The 21478-nt window shown below is 36.0% G+C and overlaps 1 protein-coding gene across 2 annotated transcripts in view; it reads left to right on the top strand.

Moving 5' to 3' along the window:
* The window catches only part of RAB2A (RAB2A, member RAS oncogene family), a 96025-nt gene that overhangs the window by 55308 nt on the left and 19239 nt on the right, over positions 1-21478 (top strand). For both annotated transcript variants that reach the window (XR_011421262.1, XM_023648555.2), the window contains exon 6: positions 6892-7003. Coding sequence is in view for 1 of the 2 variants with exons in the window: in XM_023648555.2 (XP_023504323.1) it covers positions 6892-7003 (112 nt within the window). In the remaining variant the exon portion in view is untranslated. The remainder of the gene's footprint in view (positions 1-6891; positions 7004-21478) is intronic.

The following is a 21478-nucleotide window of genomic DNA, read 5'->3' as shown; positions in this document are numbered from 1 at the left end:
AACAAAACAAGTAAATGGATTGGGGAGATGATCAAAGGGTACAAACTTGCAGTTAAAAGATTAATAAGTTCTGGAGAACCTTACACACTGTTGTGATTATAGTTAACAATCCTGTATTACATACTTGAAAATTGCTAAGAGACTAGATCTTAAATGTACTCACCACAAAATGAAATGGTACTTATGTGATGCGATGGAGGTGTTAGCTGCACTACGGTCGTAATCGTATTGTTATGTAAATGAATCAAATGAGCACATAGTACTCTTTACTTATGTAGTGTTATAGGTCAGATGTATCTCAGTAAGAAATAAATAATCCCTAAACAATTAAATCCCTAAATTAAATCCCTAAACAATTAAAAAATATGTATATTTTCTTCACAGCTATTTGATTCCCCAACTCTAAGCTGTAGTTACCATGGTCTTCCTAAACTTCCTCTATTAGATGACTGCTTTCTTATCCGTAGAGTCATTAAATCCAAAAAAAACCAACCTAAATAAATGGAGAGATGTACCACGTTCAGGGATCAGAAAACTAACTATTTTTGAGATATCAGTTCTTCCAAAATTGGTCTAAAGATTCATTGTAATCCTAATCAGAATTCTTCAGGCTTTTTTTAGAAGGAAGAAATGACAAGCTGATTTATTGGGTTCACTAATACTCATTTCAAAATTTATTATAAAGCTACTGTAATCAGTTTAGTCAACTGTTAGCATAGATAGACATAGATCAGTGGAACAAAGTGAGAAGTCAAGAAGTAGATCCTACGTATATGGTCAGTTAATTTTTGGGCAAAGGTGCCAAGGCAGTTCAGTGAAGGAAAGGGTAATCTTTTCATGAAATGGTGCTGAAACAATTGAATAGCCATGTGCAGAAAAATGAACGTTGACCCTTACTTCACACCATAAACAAAAATTAACTGGAAGTGGATAATAGACCTATATGTAAGAGCTAAAAGTATTTTAAAAATTCTAGAAGAAAACATAAAATTTTAGTGACTCTCATTTTGTCAGACATTTCTTAAATAGGACAGAAAAAGCATAAAAGGTGAAAAAGTCAATAAATTATACTTCAACAAAATTTAATACTTTTGCTCTTCAAAGGACGGTTCCAAAAATGAAAAGGCAAGCTACAGACTAGGAGAAAATATTTGCACGACATATGTCCAACAAAAGATTTGTATCTAGAATATATGAAGAATTCCTGCAATTCATTGATAAAAAGACAACCCAATTTTTAAAAATGAGCAAAAGATCTGAACCAGCATTTCACTAAATAAGATATGTACATGGCAAGTAAGCACATGAAAAATAACAGCACTAATCACGAGGGAAATGCAGGTTAAAACCTCAGTGATATACTAGGACACACTCACTGAAATGGCTAAAATTAAAAAGATTGGCATACCAAGTGTTGGCGAGGATCTGGAGGAACTGAAACTGTTACACAGCTGGTGGGGATATAAAATGATACAACCACTTTGCAAAACATTTCGGTAGTTTCTTTAGAAAGTAAAAATGAATCTGTGATACCATCAAGCTATTTCATTCCTAGGCATTTACCCAAGAGAAATGTGTTTTCATATGTCCACACAAAGAATTATACACACATGTTCATAGCAGCTTTATTTGTAATAGTCCAAAAGAGGAAATGACCAAAATTTTAATTAACAAGTGAATGGATAAATTGTGACATAGCCATACAATGGAATACCTCTCTGCAATAAAGAGGAATGAGCTATTGATAAATGCAGCAGAGTGGCTGAATCTCAAAATAATTGTGCTGAGTGAAAAAACCCAGACAAAAAAGAAGGCATACTGTGTGATTCCATCCATTTATATAAAATCATAGAAAGTACAGACTAATCTATAGTGTCAGAAAGCAGATCATTAGTTGCCTAGGGTACAGAGGAGAGGAAAGGATGGGTTACAGTAGGATATGAGACAAGTTTTGGGAGGCTGATGGCTTCACAGGTATGCATATGTCAAACTCATCAAATTTTATATTACATGTGCAGTTCTTTTTATGTCAGTTATACCGCAGTAAAGCTGTAAAAAAAAAGAAACAGTAAGATAGCAAATAACAATGTACTGTATAGATTTGATTTCACAAAGTGTTATTTTAATAGAAATGGACATTTGCTATTAAGAAAAAATACTTATGTGACATTTCCATTGCAAAAGACCTACTATTGATTACTTCTTTGTAACTAGAAGTGTATATTATCTTGCAGTTCACTCAAGGCTTTTCTTGTTTACTCTTTCCTCATTTAAATCATCTCACTAATAATACCTTTTAGGATTAAGGCTATTGGAGTGAAGCTTTCATCTTTGTAATACGGAAGTATTCATACTACCTCTCAATGGTGATGTGTGAAAAAATAACGAGGAGAATATTTTGAGAATAAAGAGAATTTTCTTACTTTTATCTTACCAGTGTTTTCCTTGTGTCTGAAACATGGTGGGTAGCACCTCACTGGTGGCTTAAAATTGCTTGCTGCCCATGAGGAGCTTATAGTTCAAGTGTGAAAAGGAAAAGCAAAGTATGGTATATTCAAGAGGTGTTTCTAATGATTATCGATGGGTGGCCCTTATAGTTAGGAGTATAGTAGTTGTGGAAAGACATTTTAAGGAAGAAAAGAAAAAGGAGAAAAGAATGTATGATATCCAAAGAGCGAATGGAAGCAAACAGAGAGAAATGAGGTGATTGTTATTAGATAAGGTGAATTGGGGTAGACTTGGAAACAGGGAGTAAGCAATTTTGGAATTCGATGCATTAAGCAGTGGGGAGCCAGTGAAAGGATTTGAGAAGGGCAGTGACCTAGTCACAGTGACAGATGACACAGATTTTTCTTACTATGGCATTTCAAATTGGTTATACAAGAAATAGAAAGCAGAGTCTACAAAGATGAAGGGTTTTTTTTTTCTTTGCTACTTTTTCTCCCCAAATCCCCCCAGTACATAGTTGTGTATTTTAGTTGTGGGTCCTTCTAGTTGTGGCACATGGGATGCCGCCTCAGCATGGCCTGATGAGTGGTGCCATGTCTGCGCCCAGGATCCAAACCAGTGAAACCCTGGGCCGCTGCAGTGGAGTACTTGAACTGAACCACTCAGCCGCAGGGCCGGTCCCAAGATGAAGGTTTTTAATAGTCAAGGATTATGATACAAACCCTAAACAAAAAGGGGGTATAAATTAAGAGAATGGTTTAGGAAAGAAAAGATATTTAAGTTATAAAAGCAACTTAAGTGGGATTAATGGAGGTGAAAAGTCAAAGACAGTAAATAATGATTTTATGCCTGGAAAACTGAGGAAACAAAGTAGAGTGATAAAGCAGAAAGATCATGAATACTAAAGTGCCACTTCCTTTTTTTGAAGTCCCTCAAACATTCTGGTCCATAACCCTCTTTGCTAAGATAACATTTGTAAATGCTAATATAGAGATAATGGTAGTGAAAACTGAGAATAACTTTAAATATCCTAAAATAAGGGATTGTTTAAATAAAATGTGGCATATGCATAAAATGAGATAAAGGGTTGTTAAGGGAAAGTATTTTCTTGAAGATTTTGTGTAATCCAAAGTTAATTTTCCCTTAAGAATGATTGTCAGATAAGGGGGTGTGAATTCCAGGAGCATGCTACCACATGACTGTTGCCAGCACACCCCCCACTCCCCCCCACATGTCTTCACTCCTACTAGAATGTAAGTTCCATGAGGCCAGGGGGGTTTGGATTTTTGTCTGTTTTGTTGAGTGGTCTGTCCCAAGATCCAGGAAAGGGCTTGGCACACAGGAAGCCCTCAGATTATAGGTGGATAAATTATCCTTGCCCAGTTATGCTATAATGTTTGCAAACCGTTTGCATTAACATTTTTGTTTTGTTTTGTTTTATCCCTAATTTGTGTAATTTTGATTTGCATAAAATAGTACCATTCTTTACCATGCACTCAATAACAATAATACCGTAAAAGACTGCAAAATGACATGGGAAAATGATCCACGATATAGTCCGTGAAAAAAGCAAAATACGAGTAGTGTGTATGAGTATATTCTAGTAGGGAGGAAACAGACAATAATAGTGAATGAGTAATATAGAACTATATTCACCAAGATGTTAATTATCTATATAGGAAGTACAATGATGGGTAGTTTTTTTTCTTTGTATTTGACAAGAAGTTCTTCGATACAGTCAATTATTAGACAAGGTAATCACTGAAAAAAACGTTTTAACAGTACAGTATAGCACAGTGGTCTGGATGGAATCACTCTACCAGCACTTCCTAGAGCAGGAGCTTGGATGCTTTACTTAACCTCTTTGTTCCTGAGTTTCATCTGTCAAGTGAACTAAATGAGATAATCCGTGTAAAACACGTCACACAGTACCTGGTTCATACTGTTACTCTTATCATCGAACAGTAAGGAAATGGTTAAGTGAATTGTGATATATCCACTTAATGGGATATTATAATTAGTCACTAAAAATGATATTTCTGGAAAGGATGTAATGACATAGATACTAATATTAAGTGAAGAAAATTAGGACACAAAGTTAAAGATATAGCATGATTATGAATATATGTAAAACAAAGTCACTTTTGGGTAGAAAAATGGGGCTAAGAGGAAAGAAATTAAAAGTAAGTCACTTTTAGGTTGACTACCCTACTTAAAAAAGTAACCTTCTTCCTCACTCTAGAGCTCCTGATTCTGCTTACTCTGCTCTTCCACGTACCACTTTCAAACACATTATAGCCTTTACTCATCTAATAATATTGTTTGTCTGTCCCCTACTAGAATATACCCTTTTTTGTCTGGCTTGTTCATTTTTTTTTTTTTTTTTTTGAGGAAGATTAGCCCTGAGCTAACTACTGCCAATCTTCCTCCTTTTTTTCTTTTTTGCTGAGGAAGACTGGCCCTGAGCTAACATCCTTGCCCATCTTCCTCTGCTTTATATGTGGGATGTCTACCACAGCATGGCTTTTGCCAAGCAGTGCCATCTCTACACCCGGGATCCAAACCGGCAAACCCCGGGCCACCAAGAAGCAGAACATGCACATTTAACCACTGCACCACCGGGCTGGCCCCTGGCTTGTTCATTAAGACTGCCCAAATGCCTACTGAAATTCCTGGCTTATAAAAGGCATTCAGTAAATATTTGTGGAACAAATGAATGACTTCCTTTTCTTGGATTTGTCTGTATTTTGTAATTTAATGAGGATGCTAATAAGCATTTATTAAACTTTCTAATACTCAGCTAAAGGCAGATTAACATAAATGTGTGATAACATTCACATTCATCAGACTGGCAAATATTAACAAGTGTGATCTTACCACATGTTGGTGAAAGTGTGATGCAATGGGAACTTTCAGACATTTCTCGTAAGAGTATCAGTTATACAACTGTTTTGGAAAGCCGTGTTGTACTACGTATGTATTCAAGTTCAGTGGCTTTTTGATTTGACCTAAAATAAACATATTTTACATCATGACCTAGTAAATAAATTATGACATAACAAAAATTCCATGAAACAGTGGGTGATACATTCTGATATTTTCTATTCTATTTCTTTTTTAAAAAAGCCTGATTATGACTTAGTAAAGTGGTTTTACAATTTGCTGAGTCATGGCATAGTTTGAAAAATAATACTTTGGAAAAATTTGGCACATGTACAGAGAAAAATCTATAAAATTATCATTGTAACAATATTTATAATAAAAAATTGTAGATAACTTTATCAAATGAAGAATTTAAGTTTTAAATTAAAAATACAATTTAAAAAATTATGTGGCATTCATTCAACAGGGTATAATACAGTAAAAAAAAATTAAGAAACTAGATATACATATATTGTGTGGATAAAGTTGACCAAAATTAACAGCTTGTAAAATGACAGCTACATCTGAATTTTTTTAAACATCCAAAAACCCCTCTCTATTGTGTGGCTATAAACATGAGTATAAATATGAAAACGTGCATGAGAATGAAAATATCAAATGCAGAGTAGTGGTTCCCTTTGAGGTCAGATGTAAGTTGATGAGATCAGAAACAGACACACACACAGGAGGCACTTCAAGTGGTAGCTATTGATTTTATTTCTCAACAGAAAAGAAATCTGGTAAAAATCTATCAAAGTAATATGCATCGAGGCTAGATGGAACTACATGGGTATTATATTATTCTCCATCCTTTTCTGTGTGCTTGAAATATTTTATAATAAAGTTTTAGAATTTTTACAATAACATACACTTGAAGGAGACTGCTACTTTCCCCCCTACCTTACTAATACAATTCCAATATGATAGAAATGAATACTACACATTCATCCAAAGTTTCCAGCTTAGACTTTTGTTTCTCTCTTTCTTCTTCTATTAACAGTTTTACTGGGACTTGAACCAACAGGGATTAATAATCTAATTAATGTTTCTTTAATAATTTGGATTTTATGAAGCAATTTCCTATAGCTTCTGAGAATTGTATGGCTTATTTTTTTAATCACATTCATAGAAACTCAGTCTAGCTGAAGGATGAGGGAGACTAGTGTAGTTCTGCTCTCTCAAATTATTTTGAATAAAATGGCTCCCTTCTTTGGGAACCCATTATACTCAAAGGCATGGTGTTGGGCTAGATGTTCCATTCAGGTTTCTACTAGTTTTAGCGTTCCAGGACTCTAACTCAGAATCTTTCTTCTGTTGGATTGTTAGCTCTTTGAAACTAAGCAGTGTGCTCTAAACATTTTGATCCTTATAATACCCAGAATAATGTAGTTGATTATTATGTGTTAAAAATTAATTGAAAGAATGCTCCACACAACTTTGAATCTCATGGTACACTTTTCACAGATGCCCCCATTTCTAAGGTGTTGGTTAATAACATGGCCCTTTCTTTCCCACATTTAGTGACTTAGAATCGAGAAGAGAAGTAAAAAAAGAAGAAGGTGAAGCTTTTGCACGAGAACATGGTCTTATCTTTATGGAGACTTCTGCTAAGACTGCTTCCAATGTAGAAGAGGTAAATAAGAGGCATTTTTAAATGTTGATCATCTTTTTACTCAATAGAAATGTTTTATAGATCTTAATATTTATTTCTTGGTATGTCTTCCTTAAGCCTTTTCATCACTGATGGTCTTTGAATATCATAAAGTAGGAAAATTTCTTCCCTGTGAAATGCCTTGTGGCATTCATCTTATATCAGACGCTTAAATTATATTCTGAGCCTTCTCTTTAAGCCAGAATGCTTTAACACATCTTTGTATATATTTTCGCTAAAATCTTTTTTAGTTGCATGAGAGGGGAAAAAAGAACACTAAATTTGGAAGTGTTTCAAGACACTAAACATTTGTAGCTATTTGTGTTTACTTCTGCTTCAATAGGGAAAGTATTATATTACTGCTATGTAACATTATACAAAGCATGGGAATTCTGCCATCTTTAATAGATAAAATTTGTCTTATCTCAGTTATTTCCATTGATCAACCTGACGTGTTGGAATTTCTGAATGCATTGTGTTCTTTTGTGCTTCATGTGTTCGGATATAGTATTCATATACTACACATAGATGAGTAGACAGTTAATCCTCTCTAAGGTAAATGTGTGAGTACACTGTGTTTTATAAAAAGCAGAAATGAGGCTAAGGAAATAGTTTTCCCAGAGTAATGCTGTAGTTCCCACCCTCTGGATAAGAATCTTAAAAACAGCTCCAGAAAAGGATTCTAGAAAACAAATGATTAAAGAATCATATTGTTCTCAGGCCAGCCTGGTGGTGTAGTGGTTAAGTTCACATGCTCCCCTTCAGCAGCCCAAGGTTCACAAGTTTGGATCCTGGGCGCGAACCTACACACCGCTCATCAAGCTATGCTGTGGCGGTGTCCCATTAACAAAGTAGAGGTAGATTGGCACAGATGTTAGCTCAGGGACCATCTTCCTCAAGCAAAAAGAGGAAGATTGGCAACAGATGTTAGCTCAGGGCCAGTCTTCATCACACACGCAAAAAATAATAAGTATCATCATATTTGTTCTAAGGATAGCAGAGGACGAGGTTCTAGGCAGCAGCTAGCACTGTGCCTTTGAAATAGTAAACAGTGAGTAAATATTTATTAAGAATGATAGTTGGAGCTCTTCTAATTAACCCTTAAACCTACAAATTGACTACAGTAATTCAACAGCATTGGTATTTTCACTGAAGAATTCTTTCTTAGGTAAGATATTATATTTATCTCTACTTGATAAGGTGCTCTGGGATTGTCCTTAATGCATTTCCTGCAAGCAACTACCTGTTGTTGCCAATAATTACAACTTGATAACATCTGAGAGTAATGTTTCACTTCATACAGCAATCCCAGAGAGAAATGCATTCTGTCCCGTTTTTCAACTCAATATAGATATATGAAGCTGCTTGTTTCAGGAAAGTACTCTTTTATTAGAGGTGTTGTATTTAAAACCACAGGGACCAACATGTTGTGAGGAATTCAAGACATCTGAAACATATCTTTATTGATTATTGACAATAGTTTTTCTCATTGATTTTGAGAATCATAAAGCCAAATTGTCCATATTTTAATAAAGAACCATACTATGAAGTCAGATGACAAGGCATCAAACTACTGGAAAATAATCCTAGATTTCTAGTTCTGTCTTTAATGCCTTTGTGTTCATTTTTCTTATTCTTAACAAATAACAGTAGGTGTTTATTTGTAAGTAGCAAATTACTGTTGTCTTTTGGCTGAACATTTAAATGAAATATATTCCATTAATGTTTTGGCAGCACTTATTACAAAAATTCTGTATCTGGTTAATAATAAAAATAATTGTTTAAATTTGATCTGGGCAGGAATTTCCCGTACTCATGAGAGAACAGCATTTTACTTAATCATGTAAATTAATTTGCCTCTCAGAAGCCAAGGATATTGAGAATTAATCTTTTTAAAGGATTCATAGACATTACATAATATAATCATTCATGAGATTTTAGCTAAAAGCTAAAAATATTTCATCATAAAGTATTTTAAGAAGGTGGAGGACCATTCTGTGATCCAAAGAGGATGAAATCAAACTTGAACCTCTTTACACAACTCAGGAACTGGTTGAACATGGAAATAATAACCAAAGGACTCCTGCATCTGGGAAGATGGAGTAGGCTTACTTTCACCTATTCCTTCTGGTAAGTACAACTAAAACTATGAACATTACATATAAAACAATTACAAGAGACTCTGAAGGGAAGAGAAGAAGGCCAACCAGCTGGAGACCTTGGGACTCGAGGAATGATGCAGCAGTTATTTTCCTTGGTGTTCTTGTTGCCTCGTATAACTCAGATTGGGTGCTGGAGAAACTGGTAACCTAGAAAGATCAACAAGTGCAAGAAAAACAAAAAAGTCTACACTCTAGCCAAAGGACCAAGAAAGGCACAGCCTAGCAAGACAGAAAGCCTTTAGAAAATAACCATTTTACTATAGCCAAACATCACAGAAACAGTTATGGCAGTGCTTCCACTATGAGCTGGCTCTAATGAGGCTCTCCCGTGCTCATCATTTCCCTCTAAGAGTGGTGCCAGAGCAAGCCAGCTAAAGCTTAGATTTAAATAAGATCCAGAGTCTCATAATACAGTGCCCAAAATGTCCAGGTTCCAGTCACTCTGATTGATCGATTTTGATTCAATCAATCAAAATCACTCTTCATACGTAGTACCAGGAAGATCTTAAACTGAATGGGAAAAAAAAATTCCATAAATGCCAACAGCAAGATTACAGAGATCTTAGAATTATCTGTCAAAGATTTTTTAGCAACCATCTTAAAAATGCCTCAACAATTAGGAGCATGCTTGAAACAAATGAAAATAGTCTCAGCAAAACAAATAGAAGACAAAAAGAAGAACCAGATGGAAACTTTAGAACTGAAAAATACAATAACTCAAATAAAAAACTCAATGGATGGGATCAACAGCAGAATGAAGGGGACAGAGGAAAGAAATAATGAACTGGATTACAGAACAATAGAAACTACTCAGTCTAAACTACAAAGAGAAAATAGACTGAAGAAAGGAACAGTGCCTCGGGTACCTGTGGAACTATAACAAAAGTTCTAATGTGTCTTCAGAGTCTTAGAAGGAAAAAAGAAAGAAGATGGCTCTGAAAAAGTACTCAAAGAAATAATGACTGGAAACTTCCCAAATGTGGCAGAAGATATAAACCTACAGATTGAGGAAACTGAGCCAACTACAAACAGGATAAACCCAAACAAATCCATATGGAGACAAACTTCTGTCAATAGTCAAATCTCTGAAAGCTAAAGACAAAGAAAAAATCTTGAAAGTAGTGAAAAACAACACCTTAACAATTTGAATGACAGCAGATTTCTCCTTAGAATCCATGGAAGCTGGAAGGAAATAACACAACATTTTTCAAGAGCTGAAAGAAAAGACCTTTCAGCCCAAAATGCTAGAACCGACAAAAATATCTTTCAGGAATGAAGGGAAATCAATACATTCTCAGATGAAAGAAAACTAAGAATTTATCAATAGCACATCTACCATATAAAAGAATGGCTAAAGGAAGTTATCTAATAGAAATGAAATGATAAAAAAAGAATCTTGGAAGAAGAAACACTATTCAATAACCAAAAGTATGGATTATTGCAATAGACTTTTTTTCTTAAAACTTTTGAGTCTTGTAAATTATGGCTGACAAGTGAAGCAAAACTGTTGTGTTGTCTGATGTGGTTCTCAGTGTACATACAGGAAATGCCATAAACCATGGTGGAGAAAGGGACATCAGAGGAGGTAGGATTTCTGCATTTCACCTGATAGGTAAAATGACAACACTAGTAGGCTGTGATAAGATACATGTATATAATGCAATACTTGAAGCAACTACTAAAACATATACAAAGAGATACACTAAAAAACAATAGAGAAATCAATATAGAATCCTAAAAATTGTTCAATTAACTCTCAGAAAGGCAGGAAAAAAAGTAAAATAAAATGGCAGACTAAGGTCCTCACATAGCAATAATTACATGAAATGTAAGTGGTCTAAATACACCAATCAAAACACAGAGTTTGTCAGAGAGGATTAAAAAAAGTGATCCAGCTATATGATGTCTACAAGAAATTCACTTTAAATATAACAGTACAGGCAGGTTGAAAATAAAATGACGGGAAAAGATATGTCATGCAAACAATCAAAAGAAAGTAGGATTGGCTCTATTAATATCAGATAAAGTAGGCTTAAGAGCAAAGGAAATTGCCAGAGACTGAGTGGGACATGATTTAATAATGAAAGGTCCTCCAGGAAGTGATAGCCATCCTAAATGTGTACACACTAAACAACAGAGCTGTAAGAAACGTGAAGGAAAAACCATATAAAAGAAGCACATGGAACTGGTGGTATCAGCGTCATGGTGGAGTGAGCTTTCCCAGTAATCTCTCCCCTCCACCATAAGATGAAAAAGACATTCATACCCCAACAGAGGACATCCAAGCACAACACAAAAGACATCTGAGAGGGGCCGGCTTCATGGCCGAGTGGTGGAGTTCGCGTGCTCTGCTGCGGCGGCCCAGGGTTCTGATCCTGGGCGTGGACATGACACCACTCATCAGGCCACATTGAGGTGGCATCCCACGTCCCACAGCTGGAAGGACCTGCAACTAAGATGTGCAACTGTGTATGGGGCCGGGGGGAGGGGGCGTTGGGGAGATAAAGCAGAAAAAAAAAATAGACATCTGAGAGACCCACGCAGCCAGACAACGGAGGGCAGAGAGGCCGTAGCCCCCATCTGAGGAGGTGGAATGAGAGAAGAGAAAACTTCACTCTCTCTCTGAAAGACTGGCATCCAGGACCATGGGTAGCTTCCAAGAGGGAAGGAACGGAAGAGGGGACGTTCGTTCTCAAGAACAAAGATCCCCAAGGGCCCTCGCAGCATAGAGGAAAGGCCCTAGCGAGGTGAAAGCTAATGCAAAGGTTACCTTGTCAAGCCAGCACCCCAGGAGAGCAGATAGTGGGCAGAACGAGAAAATCCTAAGAGCACACGAAATAAAGTGCCCCTCCCCCTGACCCGCTCAGTGCTGGCTCTGGTCCCTTGGATCTCTGCAGAATGCAGAGGGCTCAGAATACGTGGCTCTTGACCACCACCCAGTGGCGATAGGTGGTAACTGTGACCAAATAATACCACAAAGCACAAAAAAACAGAGCCACACTCTCTAGCAGTATCAAAAATTATATTAAGTCTCAAGACCAGGGAGAAAATGACAAGTAGCCAGAAATCAGTCCTGAGGACACAGGAATATGTGATCTAAATGGCAAGAGAATTCAAAATAGCTATCATCAAAAAACTCAACGAGTTAAAAGAGAATGTAGAGAAACAATTCAGTGAGTTCAGGAGCTACTTCACAAAAGAAATTGAAACTATAAAGAAGAATGGATCAGAAATAATGGAGATGAAAGACATAACAGAACAGATAAAACAAAATATGAATTCCCTGAACACTCGAGCAGACATCGTAGAGGAGCGAATCAGCATAATCGAGGATAGATATGTTGAAATGCTCCAGATAGAGGAGAGAGAACTAAGACTATGAAGAACTAAGAAATGAAGAAGGTCTCCAAGAAATATCCAACTCGATGAGGAAATGCAACATAAGAATTATAGGTATTCCAGAGGGAGAAGAGAAGGAGAATGGAGCAGAAAGCTTGTTCAAAGAAATAATAGCAGAGAACTTCCCAAACCTAGAGAAGGAGATGGAAATCCATGTGGAAGAGGCTACCAGATCTCCTAAATATGTCCATGTAACAAGACCTACTGCAAGGCATATAGTAATGAAACTGGCAAAAGTGAATGACACAAGAAAAACACTAAGGGCAGCAAGGCTGAAGAAAATAACCTACAAAGGAACCGCTATCAGGCCTTCAGCAGGTTTCTCTGCAGAAATCTTACAGGCCAGGAGAGACTGGAATGACATATTCAGATCTTTGAAGGACAAAAACTTTCAGCCAAGAATACTCTATCCAGCAAAAATATTCTTCAGATATGGAGAAATGAAAACTTTCCCAGATAAACAAGAGCTAAGGGAGTTCGTAGCCATGAGACCCCCCCCTACAAGAAATCCTCAAGAAGGCACTCATACCTGAAAAAAAAAAAATGGATAAAGGGGTTACAAAGCACAGAGTAAAGAGATAAATAGGTAGACAAAATCAGAAACCTATAGCTGTACATCAGAACAGATTAGCAAATACTCAAGTATAGCATTAAAGATAAAGGGAAGGAAAACACCAAAAACAAAGATAATCTTGTCATTTTAATCGTAAATTCACAACACAAGATGGAATAAGATGTGAGAAAAACTCAGGGGAGGGAAGAGGAAAGGGTCTAAATTGGTTTAGTCTAAGGAAATAAGAGGCCATCAGAAAGTGGACTATCTTATCTATGAGATTTTGAATAAAAACCTCATCGTAATCACTAAACATAAAAAGCACAACAGAGACACAAATAATAAATGAGAAAACAAAGAAACACAACGTAAAAATCTACATAACTCAATTGGGAGACTTAAATACACAGGAGAAGAAACAAAGGAAATGCAGGAGAACCAGAAAACAAGTGATAAAATGCCAGCATTGAGCCTTCATATATCGATAATCACCCTAAACATAAATGGATTGAATTCTCCACTTAAAAGACACATAGTGGTGAGATGGGTTAAAGAACAAGACCCAACAATATGCTGCCTCCAGGCAACACATCTCAGATCCGTTGACAAACACAGGCTCAGAGTGAGGGGATGGAAGATGATACTTCAAGATAATGGCAAACAAAAGAAAGCAAGTGTCATGATACTTATATCAGACAAAGTAGACTTCAAAATAGGTAAAGAGGAGCAATATATAATGATTATATCAGACAAAGTAGACTTCAAGATAGGTAAAGAGGGGCAATTTTTATGATTAAAGGGACACTCCATCAAGAAGACATAACATTTATAAATATCTGTGCACCCAACACAGGCACCGAAGTACATAAAGTGCCTATTAACAAATCTAAAAGAAGATGCTAATAATATAATAATAGTAGGGGACCTCAACACTCCACTCACGTCAATCCATAGATCATCCAGACAGAAAATCAAGAAGGAAACAGCAGAATTAAATGAAAAACTAGACCAGTTGGACTTAATAGACATATGTAGAACACTCCATCCAAAAACAGCAGAATACAGATTCCTCTCAAATGCACATGGAACATTCTCAAGGATAGACCATATGTTGTGAAACAAGGCAAGCTTCAAAAATTTAAGAAGATTGAAATAATAAGTATCTTTTCCGATCACAACGCTATGAAGCTAGAAATTAATTACAAGAAAAAAAGCTGAGAAAGGGAGAAGAATGTGGAGACTAACCAACATGCTATTGAATAAGCAATGGATCATTGAAGAAATTAAAGGAGAAAGAAAAAAAAAATCTGGAGACAAATGAAACTGAAAACATACCATACCAACTCATACAGGATGCAGCAAAAGGCATATTAAGGGAAATTGATCGCACTACAGGCTCACCTTAACAATGAGAAAAGTCCAATCTAAGCAATCTTAAACTATACCTAACTGAATTAGAAAAAGAACAAACAAAGCCCAAAGTCAGCAGAAGGAGAGAAATAATAAAAATCAGAGCAGAAATAAATGCTGTTGAAACAAAAAAGGGAGTAGAAAGGATCAATGAAACAGAGCTGGTTCTCTGAGAAGATAAACAAAATTGACAAAGCCCAGCCAGACGTACAAAGGAAAAAAGAGAGAAAGCTCAGATAAAATTAGAAATGAAAGAGGAGAAATAACAACGGATACCACAGAAGTATAATGGATTATAACAGTGCTACAAAAAGATATATGCCAACAAAATGGACAATCCAGAGGAAATGGATAAACTCTTAGACTCTTACAACCTCCCAAAGCTGAACCAAGAAGAAATAGATAATCTGAATAGAGCAATCACAAGTAAAGAGATTGAAGCAGTAATCACAATCATCCCAAAAAATAAAAGCCTAGGACCAGACCACTTCATTGGAGAACTCAACCAAACTTTCAGAGAGGATTTAATACCTGTCCTTCTCAAGCTATTCCCAAACATTAGGGAAGATGGAACACTTCCTAATGCATTCTACAAGGACAACGTCACTCTGATACCAAACCCTGACAAGGACAACACACAAAAGGAAAACTACAGGCCAATATCACTGATGAACATAGATGCAAAAATCCTCAACAAAATATTGGCAACCCGAATACAGCAATACATTAGAAAGATCCTACATTATGATCAAATGGGATTTATACCAGGGACACTGGGATGGTTCAACATCTGCAAATCAATCAGTGTGATACACCACATCAACAAAATGAGAGGTCAAAACCACATGATCATCTCAATAGCTGCAGAGAAAGCATTTGACAAGCTCCAACAGCCATTTATGATAAAAACTCTTAAAATGGGGATAGAAGGAAATTAGCTCAACATAATAAAGGCCATATATGACAAACCCACAGCCAAAATCATACTCAATGGGCAAAAACTGAATGCCATCCCCCTGAGAACAGGAACAAGACAAGGGTGCCCACTCTTACCACTCTTATTCAACATAGTACTGGAGGTTTTGGCCAGAGCAGTTAGGCAAGAGAAAGGAATAAAAGCAATCCAAATAGGGAGTGAAGAAGAGAAACTCTCACTGTTTGCAGACAACATGATCTTATGTATAGAAAACCCTAAAGAATCCATTGGAAAACTGCTAGAAATGATTAACAACAACAATAAAGTGGCAGCGTACAAAATCAACTTAAAAAATTCCATTGCATTTCTGTACTCTAATAATGAACTTAAGAAAGAACTCAAGAATACTATTGCATTTGCAATTGCAACTAAAAGAATAAAGTACCTAGGAATAAATGTAACCAAGGAGGTGAAGGACTTATAAGTTGAAAACTATAAGACATTATTGAAAGAAATAGATGATGACATAAAGAGATGTAAAGAGATTCCATGCACATGGTTTGGAAGAATAAACATAGTTAAAATGTCCATACTACCCAAAGTAATCTACAGATTCAGTACAATCCCAATCAGAATCCCTATTACATTCTTCCTGGAAATAGAACAAGGAATCCTAAAATTCATGTGGGGCAACCAAAGACCCTGAACTGATAAAGCGATCCTGAGAAAAAAGAACAAAGCTGGAGACATCACAATCCCTGACTTCAAAATGTACTACAAAGCCATAGTGATCAAAACAACATGGTACTGGTACAAAACCAGGCACACAGATCAGTGGAACAGAACTGAAAGTCCAGAAATAAAACCGCGTATCTACGGACAGCTGATCTTCAACAGAGGAGCTACGAACATACGATGGAGAAAAGAGAGTCTCTTCAATAAATGGTTTTGGGAAAACTGGACAGCCACATGCAAAAGAATGAAAGTAGACCATTATCTCATGCCATACACAAAAATAAACTCAAAATGAATCAAAGACTTGAAGGTAAGTCCTGAAACCATAAAACTCCTGAAAGATAATACAAGTAGTACACTCTTTGACGTCGGACTTGAAAGGATCTTTTCAAATACCATGTCTTCTCAGACAAGGGAAACAAAAGGAAAAATAAACAAGTGACAGTTCATCAAACTAAAGAGCTTCTGCAAGGCAAAAGAAACTAGGATCAAAACAAAAAGACAACCCACCAATTGGGAGAAAATATTTGCACATCATATATCTGACAAGGGGTTAATCTGCATAATATATAAGGAACTCACACAACTGAACAACGAAAAAACAAACAGCCTGATAAAAAAATGGGCAGAGGATATAAACAGACATTTTTCCAAAGAAGATATACAGATGACCAATAAACTCATGAAAAGATGTTCAACATCACTAATCATCAGGGAAATGCAAATCAAAACTACACTAAGATATCACCTTACACCTGTTAAAGTGGCTGTAATCACTAAGACTGAAAATAACAAAAGGGAACCCACATACACTACTGGTGGGAATGCAAACTGGTGCAGCCACTATGGAAAACAGTATGGAGATTCATCAAAAAACTAAAAATAGAACTACTATATGACCCACCTATCCCACTACTGGGTATCTACCCAAACAACTTGAAATCAAGAATCCAAAGTAACATATGTACCCCTATGCAGCACTGTTCACAACAGCCAAGACACGGAAACAATCCAAGTGCCCATTGACCAATGATTGCATAAAGAAGATGTGGTATATATATACAATGGTATACTACTCAGCATAAAAAAGACAAAATCATCCCATTTGCAACAACATGGATGGACCTGGAGGGAATTATGCTAAGTGAAATAAGCCAGACTGAGAAAGACAAATACCACGTGATTTCACTCATATGTCGAGTATAAACAAACACATGGACGAAGAAAACAGTTCAGTGGTTACCAGGGGAAGGGGGATGGGGAGTGGGCACAGGGGGTGAAGGGGGTAACAGTCAAGAAATAATTTACAACTAAAATTTCACAATGATGTAAACTATTATGAACTCAATTTAAAAAATGCAAAAAACAAACCAAATAGAACCAATGAAATTATTAAACTAGACAGTGGAAGTAAGCTAGAATCAATAACAGTCTCCAGCTATGATTGTGGATTTGTCTACTTTCTTTTTCAGTTCTGTTGGTTCCATTATCAATAACAGATAAGTGGAAAAATCTCCAGAGACCTGAAACTAAACGATACACTTCTGAATAATCTGTGTCAAGTGAGAAGTCTCAAAGGAAATTTAAAAATATATTTAACTGAATGGAAATGAAAATACAACATCAGAATTTGTAAGAAACAGGTAATGCAATGCAGAAAGGGAAATTTATAGCATTAAATGTGTACATTAGAAAAGAAGAAAAGTCTCAAATGAGTTCCCACCTGAAGAACCCGAAGCAAAATAAATCCAAAGCAAACTGAAGGAAGGAAATAATAAAGATAAGAGCAGCAATCGGTGAAATTGAAAACAGGAAAAAAACAATAGGGAAAATCAGTGGTGGAAAAAACTGGGTTTTTTTAAAGGTCAATAAAATTGACAAACATCGAGCAAGACTGACAAAAAAGCAAAGAGAGAAGGCAAAAATTACCATTATCAGGAACAAAACAGAAGATACAACTACAGATCCTACAGACATCAAAGGAATAATGCATAAATATGATAAATTAGATGAAGTGGACAAAAAATACAAACCTAAAGAACACAAACTACCATATCACCTAATGTGAAAGAGTATTTGAATAACCTTGACTATTGAGGAAATTTAATTAATAATTTTTAAATTCCCCAAAAATGAAGTCTCTAGGCCCAGATGGTTTCACTGGAGAATTCTACCAGACATTTAAAGAATAAACACCAGTTCTGTACAATCTTTTCCAGAAAATATAAGAGATGGAACATTTCCCTATTTATCTTATGAAGCTGTTATTACCCTGGTACCAAAATGAAAGAAAGTACAAAAAAAGAAAAGTACAATGGGATAGCTCTTTGTTGATAGATAAGCTAAAATTCTCAACAAAATGTCAGCAAATAGAATTTCAGCAATATATGAAATCATATACATGTACATATATGGGATGTATTCCAGGGATACAAGGCTGGTTCAATATTTAGAAACCAAGTACTATAATCTGTCATTTTAATAGGGTAAAGAAGAAAGATCCACATCATAGCAGTGAACACAGAAAAATCATGTGACAAAATTCAATACCCATACATGTTTAAAAACTTTGAAAATAATAGGAATTGTGGAGGACTTTTTTAGCTTGTTAGAGAGCATCTACAAAGGGGCTGGCCTGGTAGCATAGCAGTTAAGTTCACACACCCTGCTTTGGCGGCCCAGGGTTCACCGGTTTGGATCCTGGGCATGGACCTAGGACCACTTATCAAGCCATGCTGTGGCAGGCATCCCACATATAAAATAGAGGAAGATGGGCATGGATCTTAGCTCAGGGCCGATCTTCCTCAGGAGAAAGAGGAGTATTGACAGTGGCTGTTAGCTCAGGGTCAGTCTTCCTCAAAATATAATAATGATAATAAATAAAGAGCATCTACAAGAAAACCTCCAGCTAACATTATACTTAATGGTGAAAGGCTAAATGCGTTCGATCAGGAACGAGGCAAGGATGTTTTCTCTCACCGTTATTCAACGTGTTGGTGGAAGTTCCAGCAATTGCAATAAAGCAAGAAAAGGAAATAATGGCACACAAATCATAAAGGAAGAAATTAAGCTTTTCATTTGTGGATGACGTGATTGTCTCTGTAGGAAATCCCAAGGAATTTATCAAAAAAAAACCCATCTGGATCTAGTAAGTGAGTTTAAGCAAGGTTACAGGATACAAGACAAATATATTAAAATCTTTATATTTCTAGGTACTAGCAATGAACACCAAAACTTGAAATACAGTACCATCTATAATTAACACAAAATAAAATGAAACACCTAGGTATAAATCTAAAAGTACAGGACATGTATGCTGAAAACTACAAAAAGCTGATGAAAGAAGTTAAGGAACATCTAAATAAATGGAGAGACATACTATGTTCATTGTTTGGAATACTCAACCTATTAAAAATGTCACTTCTTCACAAATTGATATACAGGTCTAACTCAATTCCTATCAAAATTCCAGTAAGATTTTTTAGTAGATATCTGGCAATATTGTTATAAAATATATATGGAAAGGCAAAGAAAGTAGAGTAGCTAAAACAACTTTGAAAAAGAATAAAATAGGAGTCATCACTGATTTCAAGTCTTATGTAGCTACAAGTCATCAAGACTGTGTGATATTAGTGAAAGGGTAGATACATATATCAGTGGAACAAGAATAGAGAACCTATAAATAGACCCATACAAATATGTCCAGCTGATTTTTAACAAAGGTGCAAAAACAATTCATGCAGGAAGATAGCCATTTCAGTAAATGGTGCTCTATCAGTTGGACATCCATAGGCAAAAAAAAATGAACCTGTCTCACACCTTATACAATAACTAACTCAAACAGATCATGGAGTTAAATGTAAAATGTTAAACTATTTATCTTTTAGGGAAAAAACAGGAGAAAATCTTCAGGATCTGGTACTAAGCATGCTTGTCACTAAAAGTGTGATCTATAAGAGGAAAACTTGATAAATTAGCCTTTAAAATCTTTTGCTCTTTGAATGATCCTGGTAAGAGGATGAAAAGACACCCTACAGACTGGGAGAAAATACTTGGAAAGCAAATATCCAGCAAAGGACTAGTATCTAGAATAGAGAATTCTCAGAACTCAATAATAATAAAAACAAACAATCCAATTAGAAAATGGGCAAAAAACATGGGCACACATTTCATCGAAGAGTATGTACAAATGGCAAATAAGCACTTGAAAAGATATTCATTATCACTAGCCATTAGAGAAATGCAAATTAAGACCTCCATGAAATATTTACTGCATGTCTGTCAGAATGGCTAAAATAAAAAATAATGACAACAAATGCTGGCAAGGACGTGGAGAAACTAGATAACTCATACATTGCTAGTGGGAATGTAAAGTGATATAGCCACTTTGCAAAACAGTTTGGCAGTTTCTTTAAAAAACTAGACACGCAGCTACCATATGACCTAGCACTTGCACCCTGGGCATTTATCCCAGAGAAATGAAGACTTATGTTCACACAAAAACCCATACACAGATGTTCACAGCGACTTTATTCATAAATAGCAAAACACCGGGAATAACCCGTATGTCTTTGAACGCATGAATGGTTAGACAAAGAATAGTACATTCACACTGTAGAGTGCTACTCAACAGTAAAACAGGACAGACTATTGATGCAAGCAACAACCTGGGTGAATCTCCAGAAATCTATGCTTAGTGAATAAAATCAATCCCAAAAGGTTGCGTGCTGTGTGATTCTACTTTTATGACTTTCTTGAGATGGCAAAATTAAGAGAAATGCAGAACTGATTGGTCATTGCCAGTGTTAAGGAGGGTTTCAGGGTAAAAGGGGCATGGATGTGGTTTTAAAAAGACAACTTGAGGGATCCTTATGGTAATGGAAATGTTCTGTATCCTCTTTCAGTATTTTGATTGTAACAAGGTACTCTGCATTTCCATGGTATCACTATTGGGGGAAACTAGGTAAATGATGAACAGGATCTCTCTGTATTCTCTTACCTGCATGTGAATCTATAATTATCTCAAAAAGTTTGATCAAAACACAATAATAATAACCACATACAAACAACTTAAACTAATTAAATTTAACCCATTCTTTAAGATTCCAGTGGCAATTAAAAAAAATTAAAATTTAGGGGCTGGCCCTGTGGCCTAGTGGTTAAGTTTGGTGCTCTCCACTTCGGCGGCCCAGGTTCAGTTCCTGGGCAGAGACATACATCTCTCATTGGCAGCCATGCTGTGGCAGCAACCCACATGTAAAAAATAGATGAAGATTGGCACA

The sequence above is a fragment of the Equus caballus genome, chromosome 9 (assembly GCF_041296265.1).
Source record: "Equus caballus isolate H_3958 breed thoroughbred chromosome 9, TB-T2T, whole genome shotgun sequence".
Lineage (NCBI taxonomy): Eukaryota > Metazoa > Chordata > Mammalia > Perissodactyla > Equidae > Equus > Equus caballus.
Note: the sequence above shows the minus strand (reverse complement) of the source record. Positions and strands in the feature narration are given on the sequence as shown.